Source organism: Phocoena sinus, chromosome 3 (assembly GCF_008692025.1).
Source record: "Phocoena sinus isolate mPhoSin1 chromosome 3, mPhoSin1.pri, whole genome shotgun sequence".
In the NCBI taxonomy this organism is placed as follows: Eukaryota; Metazoa; Chordata; class Mammalia; order Artiodactyla; family Phocoenidae; genus Phocoena; species Phocoena sinus.
The window spans coordinates 132,505,770-132,527,213 of record NC_045765.1 but is presented as its reverse complement, the minus strand read 5'-3'; the positions used below and the strand labels follow the sequence as shown (position 1 = coordinate 132,527,213).

Here is a 21,444-nt window from a genome sequence, read left to right as displayed (position 1 = left end):
TTTGAAATTGCTTTTTTATAAAGGTCATATTGTGAGCTGGAGTAATAAATTCATCTTCTTCCTCTAATTTTCCACTCTCCATGGCCCTCCTACACTGACTCCCCTCCACCCCCACCCCCAAAAGGGGTCGGGAAATAGTGGAGATTTGTCATCAGGGTGAAGAAAGATAAGAAATTGTCTGAGCTGCTGTCCACCAGATTAGGTGCTGACAAAGCCCCAGATATGTTTGTATTACCCACTGTTTGTATGTTTTTTTCCCTCTGTCTCTGTGACTCTCTGTTCCTCTTTTGCTGACTATGTAGCTGATAGTCATCTGTCTCTCCTCTTTCTGGCTGCTTGTGTTTCCTCCTACCCCCGTACTGTCCCCCCTTTTCAATGGCTATTTCTTTCTCCTCCTCTGCACTTTCCACCTCTGTCTCTGTCTGGCTTTGACTCTCTGGCCAATTCTTTGGCTATCATTATTCTTTTCTTTTTTTCACTCTTATGTGTCTCTTCTGTTCCCCTTGTTGTTCTTCCTCTCTTGCTCTTCTTTCTCCACACTTATGTGCCTTTTGCCCTTTTTCTTCTTTCTTTGTTTCTTTTTTCCTCTCCTTCTTCCAAAATGATGGAAGAGCTACATCAGATATAGAGAAGAGAGACAAAGATGACTCTACCCTCTAACTGCATTTTTCTTTCAGTCTTATTTCCCCCTTTGGGAATATACAGGACTTTTGAAGACATTTACTAACTGTAAGAAGAAATACCATGACTTGTACATTATATTACTTGAAATTTTCAATCTAGTGAGAAACTTGGGATATTAGAAAGACCATGGACTTATTTACTGATATAGCATTATATCTTTAAATCTCTTTTTTTTAGCCGTGTGACCTTGAGCATGTTATTTAACCTCTGTGAGTGTCCTCATAAAGTGAAAACACTTTTAGAGTAATTTTTTTGTTTTAATTAATTTATTTCTTTATTTTTGGCTGCATTGGGTCTTCGTTGCTGCTCATGGGCTTTCTTTAGTTGTGATGAGAGGGCGTTTCTCTTCGTTGTGGTGCACAGGCTTCTCATTGCGGTGACTTCTCTTGTTGTGGAGCATGGGCTCTAGGCATGCGGGCTTCAGTAGTTGTGGCTCACAGGCTCTAGAGCGCAGGCTCAGTAGTTGTGGCACATGGGCTTAGCTGCTGCGTGGCATGTGGTGTCTTCCCGGACCAGGGCTTGAACCCGTGTTCCCTGCATTGGCAGGCAGATTCTTAACCACCGCACCACCAGGGAAGTCCTTAGAGTTGTTTCGAAAGTTAATTGAGAATACCTACATTAAACAATAGGAGAACACAACATCTTGTTTATTTCATCATTCAGTAAAAGTACCCCCCCCCTTTTTTTCCTGTTTGGAGTTATTAGTCTGAAAAGAAAAGCAAACTGAAATTATAACCCTTATCCTTAATTGAATCTGAATTAGTTGAGAAGACTACTGTTCTAAGTCAATTTGCTATTCAGGTATTGAGTTCTTGGGGATCTTGGAGCAAAATATTGGTCTCAATTACAGTGGTCTTATATTAGTGAAGTGTGTTCATTTGTGTATGTCAGTGTATGTCGAGTTGGTATTTAATGATTTTTGTCATATAATTTGCCTTTTTCTTACAGCCTGTGGCATTTTACTAAATAATCTGTGATATTACTATTTTTCTTTACATAGTTTCTGCCGATCAGTTGTGTAGATGTATTGCTGTATGATTATTATTCCCATGAGAAACTTCTTCAGTCATTTATAACCTATTTTTAACGGTGCGAATTTTAAACTGTATTACTCCAAAGAAGTTTTTGAAGGCATTATTCTTGGTATTAAACTTCATATTTGGTCATTAAACTGTAATTAAAAATTTTTTGATTTTAATAAACATGTACATTGTAGAAATATTAACATAAAAAAATTAAAATCACCTTTAATGTCATAGTCTTGGTGAATTTACTTCTTTTTTATATGAAAAGTTAAACAGCAACAGCCAACATACTTATATAAAACACAGATTATGCTTTGTAGTTTGATGTCCTGTTTTTTTCACTTTATTTGCATTATGTTGTGAATATCTTTGTCTTTAAAATTATTCAAAAGAATGATTGTAAATGGATATATAATCTCCCATTATATGGCTATACCTAATAACTTCTCTTGTTATACTGCAGGTTGTTTACAATTTTTTGCAATTATACACAATGTTAGAATGAATATCTCTATTCCTAAGTCTAATCTTTGATAACATCTTTATTTTAGGATTGATTCTTTGAAGTGGGATTACTAAATCAAAGGGCTTATTTAATATTAATATTTTAAATATTTTTGATACCTAAAGATAATAACCTTCTTGAGTGGTTTTTACTAATGAACTATATATAATTTTAGAGATATGGCTCTTCATGGGCTGTTTTTTTTTCTAGTATACATTATCCAGTTCTATAGATGCCTTTCAAACGTTGACACATGGGGTTTAACAAGTTCTGTACAACAGATAAATACTATACATCTAAGAATTAGAAAATAATAAAAATGCATAGTACTTAAATGATGTACCATTGAATTAGAAAGTACTTCAAAGCTCAATACATCCTGAGGATCAGCATTATGAACTTAGCTATCACCGTACTATCAGTTTGTGGGCGTGCAGGCTGATAAATTTATATCATAAATAAATGTAAAATATTAGGCCACTGCATAGCAATTAGTACTACTGCTATTACCATTTTTTATAATGCATTGTAACAGGGTTTGTTATATAAAGAATGTATCTGAGAAATATTCTCCAGATCTTATGTGTCAGTCTATATTCTTTCTTGTTACAAAGCCTTCCAGAACAATGCAAGGTGATCATCCACTAATATATCTACAGTATTATCTTCATCATTTATTTGGTGAACTACATTATTTTTGATTTCTAATTTAATTTTATTGTCAATAACACACTCTTTACGATTTCAATTTTGAAATTTTTTTTAGACTTTTTATTTTTACGGCTCAGAATATGGTCTTTTTTGATTAACGTTTCATGTACATTTGGAAAGAATGCGTAGTTTTTTAGTTTTACGGTTTGGTGATCTATAAATTTAAGTTTAGGTTGGTTAATAGCATTGTTCAAGTTTTCTTTATCCTTACTGATATTTTTGTCTTTGTCTTCTGTCAGTTACTGAGAGAGAAGTGTTAACATCTCAAAATATAATTTGTTTCTTCTGTTAGTTGGATCACTTTTTTGCTTCAATGATTTTGAAGCTCTCCTATTAGGTACATAAACATTGAAGATTGTTATGTGTTCTTGATGAAATGATGGTTTTTTTTTTGTTTGTTTGTTTTTGCGGTATGCGGGCCTCTCACTGTTGTGGCCTCTCCCGTTGCGGAGCACAGGCTCCGGATGCGCAGGCTCAGCGGCCATGGCTCACGGGCCCAGCCGCCCCACGGCATGTGGGATCTTCCCAGACCGGGGCACAAACCCGTGTCCCCTGCATTGGCAGGCGGACTCTCAACCACTGTGCCACCAGGGAAGCCCTGAAATGATGTTTTTATCCTTATGTAACATCCCTCTTTATCCTGGTGCTAATCCTTGTTCTGAAGTCTACTCTGATGACATTAATATAGCTGCTTCCATTTTCTTATTCTTAGTTTTGCATGGTGCATCTTATTCCACCTTTTTACTTTTAACCTATTTGTGAGCTTATATTTAAAGTTTTTTTAAATTTATTTTTTCTTTTCTTAATTAAAAAAAATATATATATATATCCCCGTATCTCCTCCCTCCTGCGTCTCCCTCCCATCCTCCCTATCCCACCGCTCTAGGTGGTCACAAAGCACCGAGCTGATCTCCCTGTGCCATGTGGCTGCTTCCCACTAGCTATCTGTTTTACACTTGGTAGTGTATATATGTCCATGCTACTCTCACTTCGTCCCAGCTTACCCTTCCCACGCCCCGTGTCCTCGAGTCTGTTCTCTACATCTGTGTCTTTATTCCTGTTCTGCCCCTAGGTTCTTTAGAACCTTTTTTTTTTCTTTCAGATTCCATATATATGTGTTAGCATACGGTATTAACACATACGGTATTTGTTTTTCTCTTTCTGACGTACTTCACTCTGTATGACAGACAGACTCTAGGTCCATCCACTTCACTACATATAACTCAATTTCATTTCTTTTTATGGCTGAGTAATATTCCATTGTATATATGTGCCACATCTTCTTTATCCATTCATCTGTCTATGGACACTTAGGTTGCTTCCATGTCCTGGCTATTGTAAATAGACCTGCAATGAACACTGTGGTACATACCTCTTTTTGAATTATAGTTTTCTCAGGGTATATGCCCAGTAATGGGATTGCTGGGTCATATGGTAGTTCTATTTGTAGTTTCTTAAGGAACCTCCATACTGTTTTCCCTACTGTTGTATCAATTTACATTCCCACCAACAGTGCAAGAGGGTTCCCTTTTTTCCCACCCTCTCGAGCATTTCTTGTTCGTAGATTTTTTGATGATGGCCATTCTGACTGGTGTGAAGTGATACCTCATTGTAGTTTTGATTTGCATTTCTCTAATGATTAGTGATGTTGAGCAGCCTTTCATGTGTTTGTTGGCAATCTGTATATCTTCTCTGGAGAAACGTCTATTTAGGTCTTCTGCCCATTTTTGGATTGGGTTGTTTGTTTTTTGATATTGAGCTGCTTGAGTTGCTTGTAAATTTTGGAGATTAATCCTTTGTCAGTTGTTTCATTTGCAAATATTTTCTCCTACTGTGAGGGTTGTCTTTTCGTCTTGTTTATGTTTTCCTTTGCTGTGCAAAAGCTTTTGTTTCATTAGGTCCCATTTGTTTATTTTTGTTTTTATTTCCATTTCTCTAGGAGGTGGGTCAAAAAGGATCTTGCTGTGATTTATGTCAAAGAGTGTTCTGCCTATGTTTTCCTCTAAGAGTTTTATAGTTTCTGGCCTTACATTTAGGTCTTTAATCCAAGGTAAAGGTAAAGTTTGTACCTTGCACACATTTATGAGTTGAAAAAATGTGCCATTTTGCATTTTCATCTACTCATTTAAAGTATTTTATACTTAAAGAGATATCTGAACTCTTTGCACTAGCTGATGTCAGTAGTGCCTTTATTTCAGGCTTGATGATACATAGGTGTGATTGTAAAATCATGAAATGGGTAAAGGAGGGGGAAGCCCCCAAACTGCTATGGGGACATTTTATAATCTCTATGCTGCACCCACTTACTCTTCTGTGGTGTTTTGTTTATTGGTTTTGAATACTTTCAGCTTCTATATATTATGTGTATATTTTTGTAAAATCTATTTTGGGAAAAAACATATACAATGTGTGTTTCTCTTTTTTTTTTTAATTAATTTATTTATGTTTTGGCTGCGTTGGGTCTTTGTTGCTGTGCACAGGCTATCTCTAGTTGTGGTGAGCGGGGGCTACTCTTTGTTGTGGCTTCTCTTTGTTGTGGAGCATAGGCTCTAGGCATGCGGGCTTCAGTAGTTGTGGCACGCAGGCTCAGTATTTGTGCCTCACGGGCTATAGAGCGCAGGCTCAGTAGTTGTGGCACACGGGCTTAGTTGCTCTGCGGCATGTGGGATCTTCCCAGACCAGGGCTCAACCTCGTGTCCCCTGCATTGGCAGGCAGATTCGTAACCACTGTGCCACCAGGGAAGTTCCTACAATGTGTCTTTCTTTTCAGATTTTTACCTTTATGAAAAAGAAAACACTTTAAATGTTCATCAGGACCTAATGGACTAGGCCAGAAATAGCATAATGTGGCTTTGCAGCTCTTTGTTCTTTTCATTTTATTTGTTTATCAGATATAAACAAATGGGAGAATTTTCTCCAGATTATTTTTCTTCCTTCTCCAGCAGATATCCCCAGCAGTCAGTTAATTAGATAATAAGCCACTATAAAACACCTAAATTAACCAATCTACAATCTTTACAAGTTTTTTTACTGTGTTTTTAGATGAATGTACAATGAGAAATTCAACATTAATAATTTTGGATTTTCTTATCACAAAAAATAAAATGAAGGACCTCAACCACAAGAAGTTTATCAGCCAGTTTGAATCTAAAAAGTAATAAATGTATCTTCCATGAGACATGTATAAAAAGAACTTCTATAATTGTATAAATTCCTTTGATGTATTTTCCTCTGAAGATTATTAACTGTGTGTTTGACAAGTGAAAAATAAATCTGTAATCAGTTGAAATTTGGGTTTATAAACATGTTATAGGAGGGACTGTTTCACAAACACAATATGTAAAGCAGTATTAAAATCTGAGGAAACGAGTGTTCTGTATCTACTTTAATAAATGGTTATTCTTTTTTGCTAGTGAAAAAAAAAAGCTCTTGCTTTTATTTCATCTAGTTTGACAGTTTCTGCCTTTTAATTCCCGTTTGATTTCTTTTCTCCGCTTGCCTACCTTTCTCATCTTCATTTTGGATTGAGTACATTTTTGGAAACCCATTTTATATTCTCTGTTGATGTTTTAGCTGTATCTCTTTTTTTTTTAAGTGGTTGCTTTAGGGAATACAACATGCATTCTTAACTTTGTACAGTCTCCCATGAACTAATAATATATCACTTTACATGTAACGTAAGAATCTTGAATCAGTGCTTCCATCTGTCTCTCTAGTCCTTTGTGTTAATGTTGACATAGATTTCACTTCCACATATTTTATAAACCTCATAGTAAATTATTAATATTGCTTTAGATAATCAGTTATCTTTTAAAGAAATTAAAGAAACAAGAATAAAAATATTTTATATTTACTTAAAAATTTACCATTTCTGGTATTCTTCATTCTTCTTTATAGATACAGATTTCCATCTGGTGTCTCTTTCCTTCAGCCTGAAGAACTTCATTTAACATTGTTTGTAGTGCAGGTCTGTTGGGACAAAAACTCTTAGCTTTTGTTTATCTAGAAATGCCTTTATTTTGCCTCTGCTTTTGAAATACTTTGTCTTAGCTCAGGCTACCATAACAAAATACCATAGACTGAATGGATTAAACAGCAGAAATTAATTTTCTCATAGTTCTGGAGGCTAGATGTCCAACATCTAGGTTCCTGCGTGGTTGGTTTCTGGTTAGGAATGTCTCCCTGGCTTGTAGAGATGGCTGCCTTCTCACTGAATCTTCACATGGCAGGAAAGAGAGAGAAAGAGGATTCACCCTGGTGTCTCTTCTTTTTTTTTTTTTTTGCGGTACGCCGGCCTCTCACTGTTGTGGCCTCTCCCGTTCCGGAGCACAGGCTCCGGACGCGCAGGCTTAGTGGCCATGGCTCACAGGCCTGGCCGCTCCGCGGCATGTGGGATCTTCCCAGACCGGGGCACGAACCTGTGTCCCCTGCATCGGCAGGCGGACTCTCAACCACTGCGCCACCAGGGAAGTCCTGGTGTCTCTTCTTATAAAGGCACTAATCCCATCATAAGGACCCCACATCATGACCCAGCTAACCGTAATTACCTCCTGAAGGCCTTGTCTCCAAATACCATGATATTTGTGGTTAAGGGTTCGGTGTATGAATTGAAGGGCAGGAGGACATTGAATGTTATGGACATACAGTCCATAACAACCTTTTCATTGGATATAGAATTCTAGATTGATGGTTTTTATTTTAGCACTTTAAAGATGTCATTCCATTTTCCTAAAAAAAAAAAAATTGTAGTAAATATACCTAACACAAAATTCACCATTTTAACCACTTTTAAGTGTACAATTCAGTGGCATTAAGCACATTCGCAGTATTGTGCAACCATCACCATCATCCATTTCCAGAACGTTTTGATGACCCCAAACAGAAACTCCGAACCCATTAAATAATAACTCCCTATTACCTCCTCCTCCTAGTCCCTGGTAGCCTTTATTATACCTTCTGTCTCTATGAATTTGCCAAATAATGTATGATATAAGCAGAATCGTACAATATTTGTCCTTTTGTGACTGGCTTATTTCATTTAGCATAATGTTTCAAGGTTCATCCATGTTGTAGCATGTGTCAGAATTTCATTCCTTATTAAGGTTATGTTGTATATATGTGCCATATTTTGTTTATCCATTCATCCATTGATGGACATTTGGGTTGTTTCCATCTTTGCGTGTTGTGAATAATGCTGCTATATACCTGGATGTACAAATATCTGTTGTAGTCCTTGCTTTCAGTTCTTTGGGGTATATACGTGGAAGTGGAATTGTTTGGATTATATGGTAATTCTATGTTTAACATTTTGAAGAACTACCATACTGTTTTCCACAGTGGCTGTTCCATTTTCACATTCCCACCAGCAATACACAAGGGTTCCAATTTCTCTACATCCCCACCAGCACTTACTTTCCATGTTTTAGATAATAGCCATCCTAATGGGTATGAAATGGTATCTCATTGTGGTTTTGATTTGCATTTTCTTAATGACTAGTGATATTGAGCATTTTTTCATGCATTCATTGACCATTTCCATATCTTCTTTGGAGGAATGTCTATTCAAGTACTTTGCACATTTTCTTGTTGGGTTGTAGGAGTTCTTTATATAGTCTGGATATTAATCCTTTATCAGATATATGTCCTTTGGTGCACAAAACTTAGGAGTTTTATAGTTTTAAGCTTTTACATTTAGGTCTTTGGTCCATTTTGAGCTAACTTTTGTATATGGTATAAAGTAAAGGATCCAATTTTATTCTTTGGCATTTGGGTATGCAGTTTTTCCAGCACCATTTGTTGGTGCTTTCCCCAGTGAAATGGTCTTGGCATATTCCCCCCAACCCTTTTCTTTTACTACGATAAATCCAGTTACTATCTGTTACCATACAGTTATAGTAGTATTATTGACTATATGGTGTACATTACATCCCCCTGACTTATTTATTTTATATCTGGAAGTTTGTAACTCTTAATCCCCTTCACCTATTTTGTCCACCTTCCAACCACTCCTCCCTCTGGTAACCACCAGTTTATTTCCTGTATCTATGAGTCTATTTCTGTTTTGTTTTTTAGATTCTACACATAAATTAAATCATATAATATTTGTCTCTGTCTTATTTCACTTAGCATAATACCCTCTAGGTCCATCCATGTTGTTGCAAATGGCAAGATTTCATTCTTTTTTAGGGCCGAGTAATATCCCATTGTATTTATACATACATCTTCTTTATCCTTTCATCTATCAGTAGATGCTTAGGTTGTTTTTATATCTTGGCTATTGTAAATAATGCTGCAATGAACATAGGGGTGCATATATCTTTTAAATTGGAATTATTTTCTTTATTTCATTTTCATATTGTTCATTGTTAGTGTATAGAAACACAACTGATATTTGTTGTGTTGATTTTTTTTTTTATCTGCCACTTTGCTGACTTGTTCATTAGCTCTAGCAGGTTTTGTGATTGTGTGTAGAATCCTACAAATCTGTGAACAAAGGTAGTTTTCCTTCTTTCTTTCCAATTTGGATGCCTTAAATTTATTTTTCTTGCCTAATTGTTCCTCTTCAGAACTCTGCCTCACAAATGTTAGTAGTCCTGAACTCTAATCCCTACCTTCTCTGATCAGTGAGACTCCGGTGTTCTGCTTGGGCTCCATCATGGTCTAGAATGTGCCTCCAGGCATAAAGCTGGGACATTTGTAGGACTACAACATAAATTTTCCTTCTTTCAGGGATGACAGTATGATGCTGCCTATTATCTAGTTGTCTAATATCTGAAAAAAGTTGCTTAACTTTCCCAGTTTTATAGTTTTACATGGCAACAGTGGTAGTCTAGTATGTGTTGCTCCATCATGGATCCCAATGAAAATCCATATACTACATTGTGACAATCTTTTACAATAATGGCTTTAATGAATCTTTAATTTTTTAAACCAGCCTTTAACAATTTGCTCTGTTATTGATGCTCTCAGTTCTTTCTATAAAACATCCTTACCAACACACTACATACTATGGCTTAATTTAGGTTTCATTTTAGTATACTACCAGACTTCAGCTCTCAGTAATGAGTCATGTTTACCAAAACTCAGCTGTGCTTGTTTCCACACCTTTCTATGCCAGTTTTACTTGCCATTGTAATTACATAATTTAATTGGATAGTACAATCTGAATGTTGCTATATGGGGGACAAAGAGTTCTTTATATGACAGTCTTTTGAATACTTTGAAAAGACAATAAAGGTGAATTTCTAACACGATCTTTGTCAAATTAGGTGGAGGTGAAACAATTATATTAAAGGTTGTGATGTAAAAGCAAATCTAGACAGATTTTGGACTCATGTTTCACAAGTGTCTTTGTATTCTCACTTCACATTTAAAAAACCAAAACTATAAATTGTAGATATGCAGTTTCTTGGTAGTTTATGGAAGAAACAACACTTGGAATTCTTACCACTGGACTTACACTCAAAGGAAAGGTACTGGCCCTATATCAGAAGATTATTGAAAGAATGTACATGTATGCTTTTTAAGTTACAATACAGTGTTTAAAGTGTGGCTGTGTATGCGTGCATGTGTGTATTTACTTAATGATCCTCTGTTTTCACTAATATTTTCAGTTAACTGAACAACTATCAGTTCCTAAGTCAGAAAGGAGACTTCTATTGCATAGCTTAACTTCTATTCTTACGCTAAAGTAATGAGGGATTCTCTTATACATTTTGTGTCTCCTTGAAATCTAGTTTGACTTTCACAGCATTGCCTCTTGAGTATTGCTTTATTAAGCTAGAAACAATCAGCTTTAGATTCATTATTTTCAGCTTCCTTTCCAGATTTAACTAATTTCATTTATTGTTTAAACCATAACTTGATTTCCAGATGTTTATTTACCTTCTTTTCCTTTGCCCTGATGTTTATTCAACAGTTATTGCGTATTTAGTTCTCTGCTGTTGTGGCTTTTGTTCTCATAATTCTTAATTTATGTTGTGTGTATGTCAACTTTTTAATTTATTACCACGGTATGAGGAAGACTATTTGATTAAGAAATAACAGATTGGATCTTTTAAAAATATAATATGCTATATAAGTTCCAAGTGTTTTGTGTCCAAAATTTTTTTCCCTTTATTTCAGCTTCTGAAAAAGCTATTATGTGACCTAATATAGCTATATGAGTTAGTGATTTAAAAATCAAAAACATTCTGGAACATTGGATTAAAAAGCAAAAGGGGAGAAGGGTTTATGTATTAAAAAGTTGATCATTATTAATGTTATATCTTTCTCTTAAGTTTAAAAAATTATTAACTTAATAACTTTCAGAATGCTTCAGTGAAGCATACTGGTTTTCAATGAGGTAGTATTGACTGTTCATTTATTTATTAAGCTTTTTTTTTTTTTAAGTAACTTTCAGTTGTTTCAAAGTTAGTAGAAAATGAAGATTCTTTCAAGTGTTTCCTTATAAAAATGAAGGAAGTCTTCCAATGGAAGACTTTTCCTGATTTGGGGGAAAAAGTTTATTTCTGTATAATCTTTTTTAAATTATAGAATTCCAGGGACGTTCCCTGGTTGCTTAGTGGTTAGGATTCCAGGCTTTCACTGCTGTGGGCCGGGTTCAATCCCTAGTTGGGGACTGAGATCCTGCAAGCCACGTGGCACAGCCAAAAAAAAAAAAAAATTACAGCATTCTGTCTTAAAATAGTTGTTTAGTAGACTTGATTTGGCTATGCCATATGTCAAATCATGTACTATAACTATGTACAGTATTTCAGAATATGAAAATATTCACCATCCTTACACCATTACAAAAAGATTATACATCTCTCTGATGTTCCAGAGTTATATTTTGAACAGTTAATTAGATTTTAGGTGTTACCTTTTCCCACCTGTTTCTACTGGTATTAGCTCCTATAAAGTAATATCATTAGGATCAATTTTGAGGATAATGTTTTTACAAGTCAAAGATCAAACTCATCTCCTTTATAGTTTTGTATGGAAGAATACACAATAAATAAATTCAATCCAATTAATATATACCTGTTTCTCTGTGCCTTTAGAGCATAAATGGAAATTGGCCCACATGTGGTTGGCAATATAAAAATTTACCACCCCTTTGGAAAGCAATTTGATAACATCAGGAACCATGGAAATTATTATGACCTTTGATCCAGTTAGTATTACCCTCAGTGACTAACCTTAAAGAATTAGGCTACTGAGATTTTCATTGCAGTAATCTGTACTTTAAAAGAAATAATAACAAAACAATTTGATTTTTCAATAATGAATTGACTAAGAAATTGTGGCATATCAACTTCATAGATTGTCAGTGAGGCCATTAAAACAAGAAATATGAAAACTGGGTAACTACATGGAGAAAAAAGTAAGTGATGTGATACTTAACAATAATGCAAAATAATTTTATTATTATTATAACTATACACAGTGGATATGTATATAGATAATTATTGGTAGGTAATATGCATAAGAAAAGCAGTTGCTAGGGTTTTAAACATATGGACATATTTTTTAAATTTTTCTTTAATTTTTTTATTATGTTTTAACTGTATCTTCTTAAAATCATAAGTATCCTGAAAGAATCATCTTGTCTCCCTCTTTAGTCAGAAAAAGTATTTTCTGATACTTTTGCACCTTTAAAACCAAATGCAGTCTTTCTTTTATTTGACCCCCATGGCATTTATCACATTTTACTTCATATCCTGACTTAATCCTTCCAAACATTGCTATGAGGTAGGTTTTGTAGTGCATTTTTTTTTTTTTGGCCAAGCTGCAGGGCTTGCGGGTCTTAGTTTTTCCACCAGGGATTGAACCCGCACCCTCGGCAGTGAAAGCGTGGAGTCCTAAACACTGGACTGCCAGGGAATTCCTTGTAGTGCATTTTTTTAGAGGAGGAAACTGACAGAGTTTAAGCAACTTATCAATACCGCATAGGTTGCAAACGGTGGAGCTTGGGTTCTTCGAGATTTATCTGAATCTCAACTAATACTGTATTTTATAGTAATGATTACTTAGTTATCCCCCCTCCTTATGGGTACACAGATTATAAACTTTTAAAATTCAGGACTAAAGTCTTATTTTTATATTCTCTTCAGTCCCTGGCATAGATAACTTGGCATAGTACGATCTGTCCATTTGAATTGAAATGAACAAAGATAAATTATACCTTATTCCTTTTGTTGTATTTTATTTACTAATATTCTTCAAAGAAGATGGGAGTTTTTTTCAACTTAACAACAGCCTGCTGTTACTTGTTCACTCTGTCCTTTTTGAAAAGTCAAATAGTACTTTTCATGAGAATGGAGATCATGTCTATACTATTGAGCATTGTGTCCATTGTCTAATACATAGTAGACATTAAATATACATGGAACATCTCTTTATTGCCCAAGCACTTTACATACATTATTTAGTCCTCATTTTACTTTGTTTAATTGATCCTTATAGATGATGATTTAGGGAGAAGTCTATTAATTTACCCAACATAAGTTGCGATTCTAACCCAGTTTTGACTCAGCCCTTTGCTTTTAGACATTGCTCTACCCTATCCTGCTCAGAAGGATCTAGGAGTAATGAAAATAGTTTGAGATTGAGACACATGTCTCTAATTCTTAGTTTTTTGCTCTTTATATGATTAGCTGCATCATTTGCTTGATCCATTGTTAATATCTTAACAACATTCCATTTAAAACTGAACTTTTGGTTTCATGGTAACTTTGCCCGATATGCAAGATATAATGGATATCATATTTCAACACTTGTTTCATTACCTGGTTAGACTCCTACATCAATATGTTGCTTTAACAAACAAACAAAAATTGGTTCTGCTGGCACACTTCTAATGTATTTTTACAGTTTTGATTGTATCTTGAATCGATGTGACCACTAACTTTTTAGAAATGTTTAAAGTTCTTCCATGGTAAGTAAATACATATGGTTATGCTATCTACCAACTCTTTGTTAATTTTCAAACTGTAAAATTTATTTTGTAAAATGTCCTTCATTACTTATGAGACCACTTAATGAGTTTCTTGTGTTAAGTTTCTGTAGGGCACTTGAAAGGAAGTTTTTATTACAGATCCAGGATTGTTTTCCTTTTAACATCTTTCATGGTTGAAGTAGAATATAAACACAATCATCAAATTTAGATCAGTTTTAGCCCTAAAATAAATTTAAACACATAATTGGTAACTAATAGCCTGCAATAGAACAAGTTTCTATGAGCAATATTTGTACTTAATGTTCCAATATGTACTCTATTAAAACTTTTCAACATTGATCCATAATAACATGCAATTTAGTCAACTTATTACCAAAAAGCCTGGTAAAAATTTTGGCTGTTCTGGGTGTACTGAGAGATCTATCAAAAATTCATCCAAAGTGGTGAAAACCTTTTTCATTAATTTCTCTTTATGACAAGTGTAAAGTATTAAGGTTAAGTGGGTGGGGCAACCGGAAGTAATTACTAAGGCCAGTGGCATTTTTGTGGTTTAATAAAGGCAGAAGCTAATTATTCAGTTTTTATTTAAGTGAAATGGTGCCAAAAAGGAGGTTCCTGCAGAGCAGCTGCACTCCTTCAGTGTTACCCTAATTTACCAAAGACACAACTGTCACAAACAAAACTTTTAAACTTGATATATAGCCACAAAAGTAAGGAGGCTTTTGTTTGGAATGCATGCAGAAGAACTCCTTTATACAAATCAACTGGCAGATGACGGACAATGATGAAAATTTGATTCTTTGAAGTCATAATAGTCATTGAAATGTGTGAAATTCTGGTATTGAAAAGAGAGCGGCCAGCAAGACTCTAAATCCTGGGTGGTTGCAAGAAGCTTGCTGGGAGGTTTTTCTGCATTTTGACACCAACTTCCCATTGCTTGTTCCCTGCTTCCTTTGTTTAAAAAAAAAAAAAAAGTTGAATTCACACAAGATAAATGGGGACAGTTGATAACCGAGTCATACAGTTTTTGTATGGAAAACTAATATTTTATAATGGAAATTGGTGTTTGAAAAAATAAAGTTCATTTACATATACTGGCATATACTTTCTTAATGATTTTTTAAATTCCTCTTCCATTTAACTAAACTAGACTTGTGAAATGGAAGGTCAGCTATCAGCTCTTCTAGAATTTAAATTGTGGAAGAGATGGTACTGAAAGAGTAGAACTTTGGAACTTATGATATGCTTCTTTTCAGTGGCAAATTTTTAAATTTGAATGCCCTTTAATCTGTGAATCATGATGAGCTAATTAGTTACTATTTCTTAAAATAGCTTATCGTACATAAGATTGTGTTTCCAAAACTTGATTGAGATAGTGACAGTCTTTAATAATATAAATATAGGTTTCAGGCTTGACCCAACTGTTTAAAATTAAGTTTTAAAATTCAGTAAGTCTGTATATATTATCTATAGGGTTACTTGTTTTTTTAGAATTTATAGATAATTATTAACTGGTGAGTCTTGAGGTTCTTCAGGTGCCAACTTGAAGGCTTCTCGTATCTTATGTGGTTTAACTTTTTTGTAATCATAGAAAATTTATGAATTATTATTTATAAATTGCCTATTTTACCAATCAAATGAGAAATCTGTAAAAGGCAACATGGGCATCTTCAGGGCACTCCTATCTTTTGTAAATGGGTTTTTTAAATAATCACAGATGATCCGTATTGCAATAGAGAAGTAGAAATCTAGAGAGAATATCATTAGTTCAATATAGTTTAAGTAGTGTGCAGATTATTTATTTATTTATTTATTTTCAAAAGTTGAGTCACAGGTAGGTGAGTGACAACTTTGAGGAAAGCAAAGCATTGAAGACACAAGCAAAAAGTTCAACATAGTGCTTCATAGTTCTTTTCAAGTATTACATTGTTTTAATGGAATCTTGGAATGGGAGCTTTAGCCCATTGAAATGTCGCTTAAAGGACATGTTCTTCTGTCACTAGCTGAAGCTGTGTGGATGAAATGATAACAATAGAGTGTTGTGATGCATTTAAAAAGTGTGAGAAATCAGTTTGTCTAGACTGAGAGTGTGCCTGGAGGGACTAGGAATTTTAGAGCTTCTGTGCCCTTTAGGTGTCAAGTATGTGAGAGATGCCAAGCCTTTTTATTCTGTCTTTGGCAGCAGTTCAACTCGGCTGCAGTACCTTACATGTCTTCTGCAGGCAATGACAGGGATTCTATGTCAGAACAACTTGGGCTTCAAAATTTGGAAACTCATTTGTTCGAATGCCTGCTTTATTGGGGGAAGATATCAGTAAATAATTGCCGTAATTTGAGGGGGCATGGAAGCACTGGCAGTTAGGAGCTTAGCAATATTTTGTAGCCACTGATTTTAAAGAGGTTTTCCATCGTTAAAAACTCATTCTATTCCTTTCTGCTTTGATAGTACAAATCAAGAGATACTCTTTCCATTTTATTAAAGCTTTATTGGTTTTCAAATTACTTTGGCATATGCACACAATATAGACATTTATTAAAAGGTAAGTCTGTTTCCCATGATCTCATCTTTCTGAGGTAACTGGTATTAAGAGATTAATATATTTCCTTTTCTATAAGTCTTAATTAAAAGAATAGCTAAGTTAGCTACAGCTCCAGTTTTTATGATCTCAGTTCAGAATGGAGGGGTTGCTATGGAGTTTGACAAGGATGCCTCACCCCATAATTTTGTAATACACTTAGATTGTTTGTTTATACTTTGCTTCGACTATAACTGAAGAAATAGGACATATTAATATGAAGATATATAGTATTAAATAATAAGTTAATATGAAAGATTACAAATACTGTAGTGAATTCAAAGGGGGAAATAAACATTAAGGACTTCCTAGGAGTTGAGTCTCTTTCAAGCTCCTGAGTAGAAGAATATGCTTTAGAAAGTCATTAAATATAATAATACCTGAAATTACTTTTCTTTGAGGTTTAACTTGACAATTAGAAGTTACTAATTAAAAGTTATATTCATGTCTTTAAAAATTATGTACTAATTGTACTTGTTTTGTTTTAATTTTATCCTATAAGCAAAGAAACTTTTAAAAAATGTAGGCATATACTAGAAGTACTTTTTTGTGTAAATATTTGTATGGATCATTTCAATAGTTTCTCCAAACAGACAAGCTGTGACAAAGTAACCACACCTAATTATTGGTACAGGTGGAAAGGTATAGTTGCCAGCTAAAATAACTTTAAAGAATTTGTTCTTTAATCTGTGGGTAGAAAGCCTAGTCCAGTCAGAAATACATTTAGATTTTTCCCAGTACATATTGCAACTAAGTACTTATACTAATTCTTTGGTCCAAAGCATTGATTAGAGTGGAACCACAAATAAACATTAGCCTTCATTAGAGGACATACTACAGTGAAATTAAAATTGACAAAATGGGCTATATTTTCTAGTTTTCACAAGTTTGGTATACTCATTTCCAGGTTAAACCTGTTGTTTTTAACCAGTTAAAATTTACCTTAGTAAGTGAACCATGATTTTAAAATGCTTCATTTATAAGAATAATATAGTTGACCCTACTATGTGCTTACGTTGATAAAGTATTTTACCATTACTAAATGGAGACTTAAATTCTGAATTACTTTGTTATTTTGCATCCTGATTGCTATTATAAATTGATAAATATATCTAATCTAGGGCATCAAAATTGTATGCATTCATCAGTTGAGCATTTGTTACTGGATAGAAATAAAGAAAAAGAGTCAAGAAAGTTACCATTGTTTTCATCTCATGTTTCTGCAAAAATTGTGCAAATTTTTTGGCTCTGCTTTGCAGAATAGATTTGACATCTATCTGATATCATTTTCTCTTCAATAGGTTTCACCAAAGGGAGATAAATCAAAATGCTAGTTAAAGTTGTTAATTGATTTTAATTGTTTACAAACAGGGTCAGGCCTTCCTCTGAAGGGAATGCCTTGTTGTAAGCAGTTTGACGTAGAAACCATTGGTAATAGATTTTTCTATTTAAAATTTAGTCACTTTTTATATTTCATTATTTTTAATATCCCTTTACATTCTTTCTCTGCTAACTAATTAGCAGGTAATTACTTGCTTATGAAATAACAGTCTATTGTATACAGGCTTTTCTACCAGCAAAATCTTCAGAAATTACCAGTGCTTTGTTGTACAGAAGGGACCTAATTTTTTTTTATGAACCCTTCCCCACTGTACCCTAACACTCCCCCAATATATCTTTTCCAAATATCAAAATAGCAGTTTACGTGGTAAAATAACAAAGTAGTGAATTAAGTCAGAAAGCTTAAAAAAATGTATAAATAAGTACGAATAGAATTGCAAGATACAAAAAGCAACAAAAACACATTAGAGCGTATGTGGGCTGTTAGAAACACGTTTGCTTGTTTTTCTGTAGGATATTACTGCTTTAACTGGTATTCCAGAAGAGCATATCAAAACTAGAAAAGTCAGGATCTTTGTTCCTGCTCGCAATAACATGCAGTCTGGAGTAAACAACACGAAGAAATGGAAGATGGAGTTTGATACCAGAGAGAGATGGGAAAATCCTTTGATGGGCTGGGCATCAACGTGAGTACTTTGGTTTATTTGAATATTATTCTCTGCTCTGTTTTTCTGTGTAGATTTTCCTTTTAAATACACTGATTTTCAGACTCTTCTGTGTACAGAATGCTTTTTTTTTTTTTTTTTTTTAATTATTTTTGGCTGTGTTGGGTCCTCGTTGCTGCACGCAGGTTTTCTCTAGTTGTGGCAAGCGGGGTCTACTCTTCGTTGTGGTGCGCATGCTGCTTATTAGGGTGGCTTCTCTTGCTGTGGAGCACGGGCTCTAGGTGCATGGGCTTCAGTAGTTGCAGCACGTGGGCTCAGTAGTTGTGGCTCATGGGATCTAGAGCACAGGCTCAGTAGTTGTGGCGCATGGGCTTAGTTGCTCCGTGGCATGTGGGATCTTCCCGGACTAGGGCTTGAACCCATGTCCCCTGCATTGGCAGGCAGATTCTTAACCACTGTGCCACCAGGAAAGTCCCCAGGATGCTTTATGACAATACCTTTTGAGATAATTTGTGTAGATATCACTATGTTCAATGATATAGATGTATATATTACATCTATATAACATATATATAATGTTCATATAAGTGTGGCCCAGCAAAATAAACCATAAAAATAGTCTTTTTCAGAGTACTGTTTATTGGATAAAAATGGCTGACATTGTGAGCACTCTTAGCATGGTCCCCAAGCTATATATATTAAAGATACACTGTATGAATAGTGTTAATAATTTAGTGACACTTTTACTTGTTTATAAAATAAAACTTATAAAGTATTTTTTTGTTATTTATAAGAAGAGATTAGATAAGTTTAGAAATTGGCTATTTTGAGGGAAACTTGTAAGTTCCTGAGTGAGATCTTGTGATTAATAAGTTTACAGGCATTAGAATAAAGTAGTCATAAATTCTGTGGCACTAATGAAATCAATGACCTGAATCTCTATGGTGCATAAGGCCCACATGTTAAAGAGCAGGACTGCCTCTAGTTGAATGAAAGAAGCTGCTACTAGAGAAAATAGCTAGATATTCAAGAATATTATCTTTCTTACTGAGACTACTGGAACATTATATGTGTTCAGTCTCCAGTTGAAGGTAGTTATCAGTTTAAATTATGTCTCATTTTAGAAAAGTATGACACTTAACATCTTTTCCTGATGATGTACCTGGGAGAATTTTTGTTTAAAATATCTGTCATGTTGCAGTTTAAATAGAATTATATTTTATTTGGCAGAATGATACGTAGGCATGGTTTTTCAGGTGTTTTGGTATCTTTAGATTTTATGTTTCATGTAATATATGGAGTGTTGTTGTAAATCACACACTCATAGAGACTAAAGAAATTTATAAGGAATAACTTCGTCTATGCCCAATGGTTGAAATGTTAAGATTACTCATTTTTAAATAAGTCACATGATCTTTTAATGTGTTCATCTATACACAAGGTTCATCCATTGCACAATCTATTGATGGCATCGGGTAGTTTTCATTTGGGGTTATTATACATAATACTAAAATGAAAATTATTGTACAAATCTTTTGGTGAATGTATGACTTCATACTAATAATATGCTAATTAATCCCTGAAACATTATCAGTTAATAAACCAATTTATATTAAGAAATATCAACAATCTATTAATTCTCCATCCCTTATGCTTATGTAGTTAATGACAGACAGTTAAATTACTGATAGAAAACCTTGAACTTGTGGAAGATATATTTTATGCTTTATTAGGGTAGGTCTGTTGCAGTTTTACCCCTCTTCTTAATCCTGGAACATAATCTGGAAAATAAAAAGGCATGGCCTTTCTGAGGTTTTGATGGAAAGTACAAGGTGTTTACTAACTCCTTCTAACTCTGTGGAACTCCAAACTCAGTCTCCACTGTAGCAAGTGGACAGCTGCTGAAATCTCTGTTGGGTTCTCTCAGCCTTCTCAGCTATTATTTTTTTTTTTTTTGCGGTACGCGGGCCTCTCACTGTTGTGGCCTCTCCCGTTGCAGAGCACAGGCTCTGGACGTGTAGGCTCAGCGGCCACAGCTCACGGGCCCAGCCGCTCCGCGGCATGTGGGATCTTCCCGAACCGGGGCACGAACCCGTGTTCCCTGCATTGGCAGGCGGACTCTCAACCACTAAGCCACCAGGGAAGCCCTCAGCTATTGTTTTAAAGCCTTGTCCATTCATGTGCAATTCAAAAGTTCTCTGTTCTGGGGATTCCTCCTTTTTACTGTTTTTGCTCCTAAATTTCCAGCTTCTCTGGGAATATACTAAATTCCATCTCCAGACTTCTTGTGCTTACAAGACTGGCTTTCTGCTTGAGTGCTTGATGCTCCTAGCTGTCTGAACTAGAGAGCACCTTTGGGGGGAAAATTGTATAAACTTCGATCAAGTCCACTGTGGTTCCAGTTTTTCAAAGTTTTTGAGTTGGACAGTGAATTTGGGAATTGAACTTAGGAAGATTGATCTGGCATATAGGGATCTTACGGGAGTCCCAGAATAGTAACCATTTTGTACAACTTGTGAATCTTCACTTCAGTGAGTGCTATTTCCCATGTATTCTCTTCTGTGTATATCTCATATCTTTACACTCTCCAAATTACTTCCTGAATCTTCTTTTCTATATTTTTTATTCCATGTATCTAAACGATGTTTCACAGAATGAATGCTATACTTGGCTTAGAGATTCAAAATAAATACTTGTAGCAAAACAGTCTTTTAATAAACATGCTAATAAAAGTGACATTTCTGAAATTATATGGTTATTTTGTAAAGAGTCTATGTAGATTTGTAAACATTACCACTATCCTAGTTTGAAGAACTCAATTAGATGTCAGATCTTAGAGCATTATTTTTTTAAAGTGGCCGAAAGCTGAAAACAGTATTGTCAGTATGATGTATTCTAAAGAGTATTCTCCATAATGATGACGGTTCATTAAGAAGAGTAGGTGTTGTTGCCATCTATTTGGGGCAGGGAGGCAGTAATGATAGTAGTAGTAACG

The 21,444-nt window shown here is 34.8% G+C and overlaps 1 protein-coding gene across 2 annotated transcripts in view; it reads left to right on the top strand.

Moving 5' to 3' along the window:
* The window catches only part of NDUFS4 (NADH:ubiquinone oxidoreductase subunit S4), a 121,911-nt gene that overhangs the window by 66,220 nt on the left and 34,247 nt on the right, over positions 1-21,444 (top strand). For both annotated transcript variants that reach the window (XM_032628961.1, XM_032628962.1), the window contains exon 3: positions 18,298-18,470. In XM_032628961.1, the coding sequence (XP_032484852.1) occupies positions 18,298-18,470 (173 nt within the window). The remainder of the gene's footprint in view (positions 1-18,297; positions 18,471-21,444) is intronic.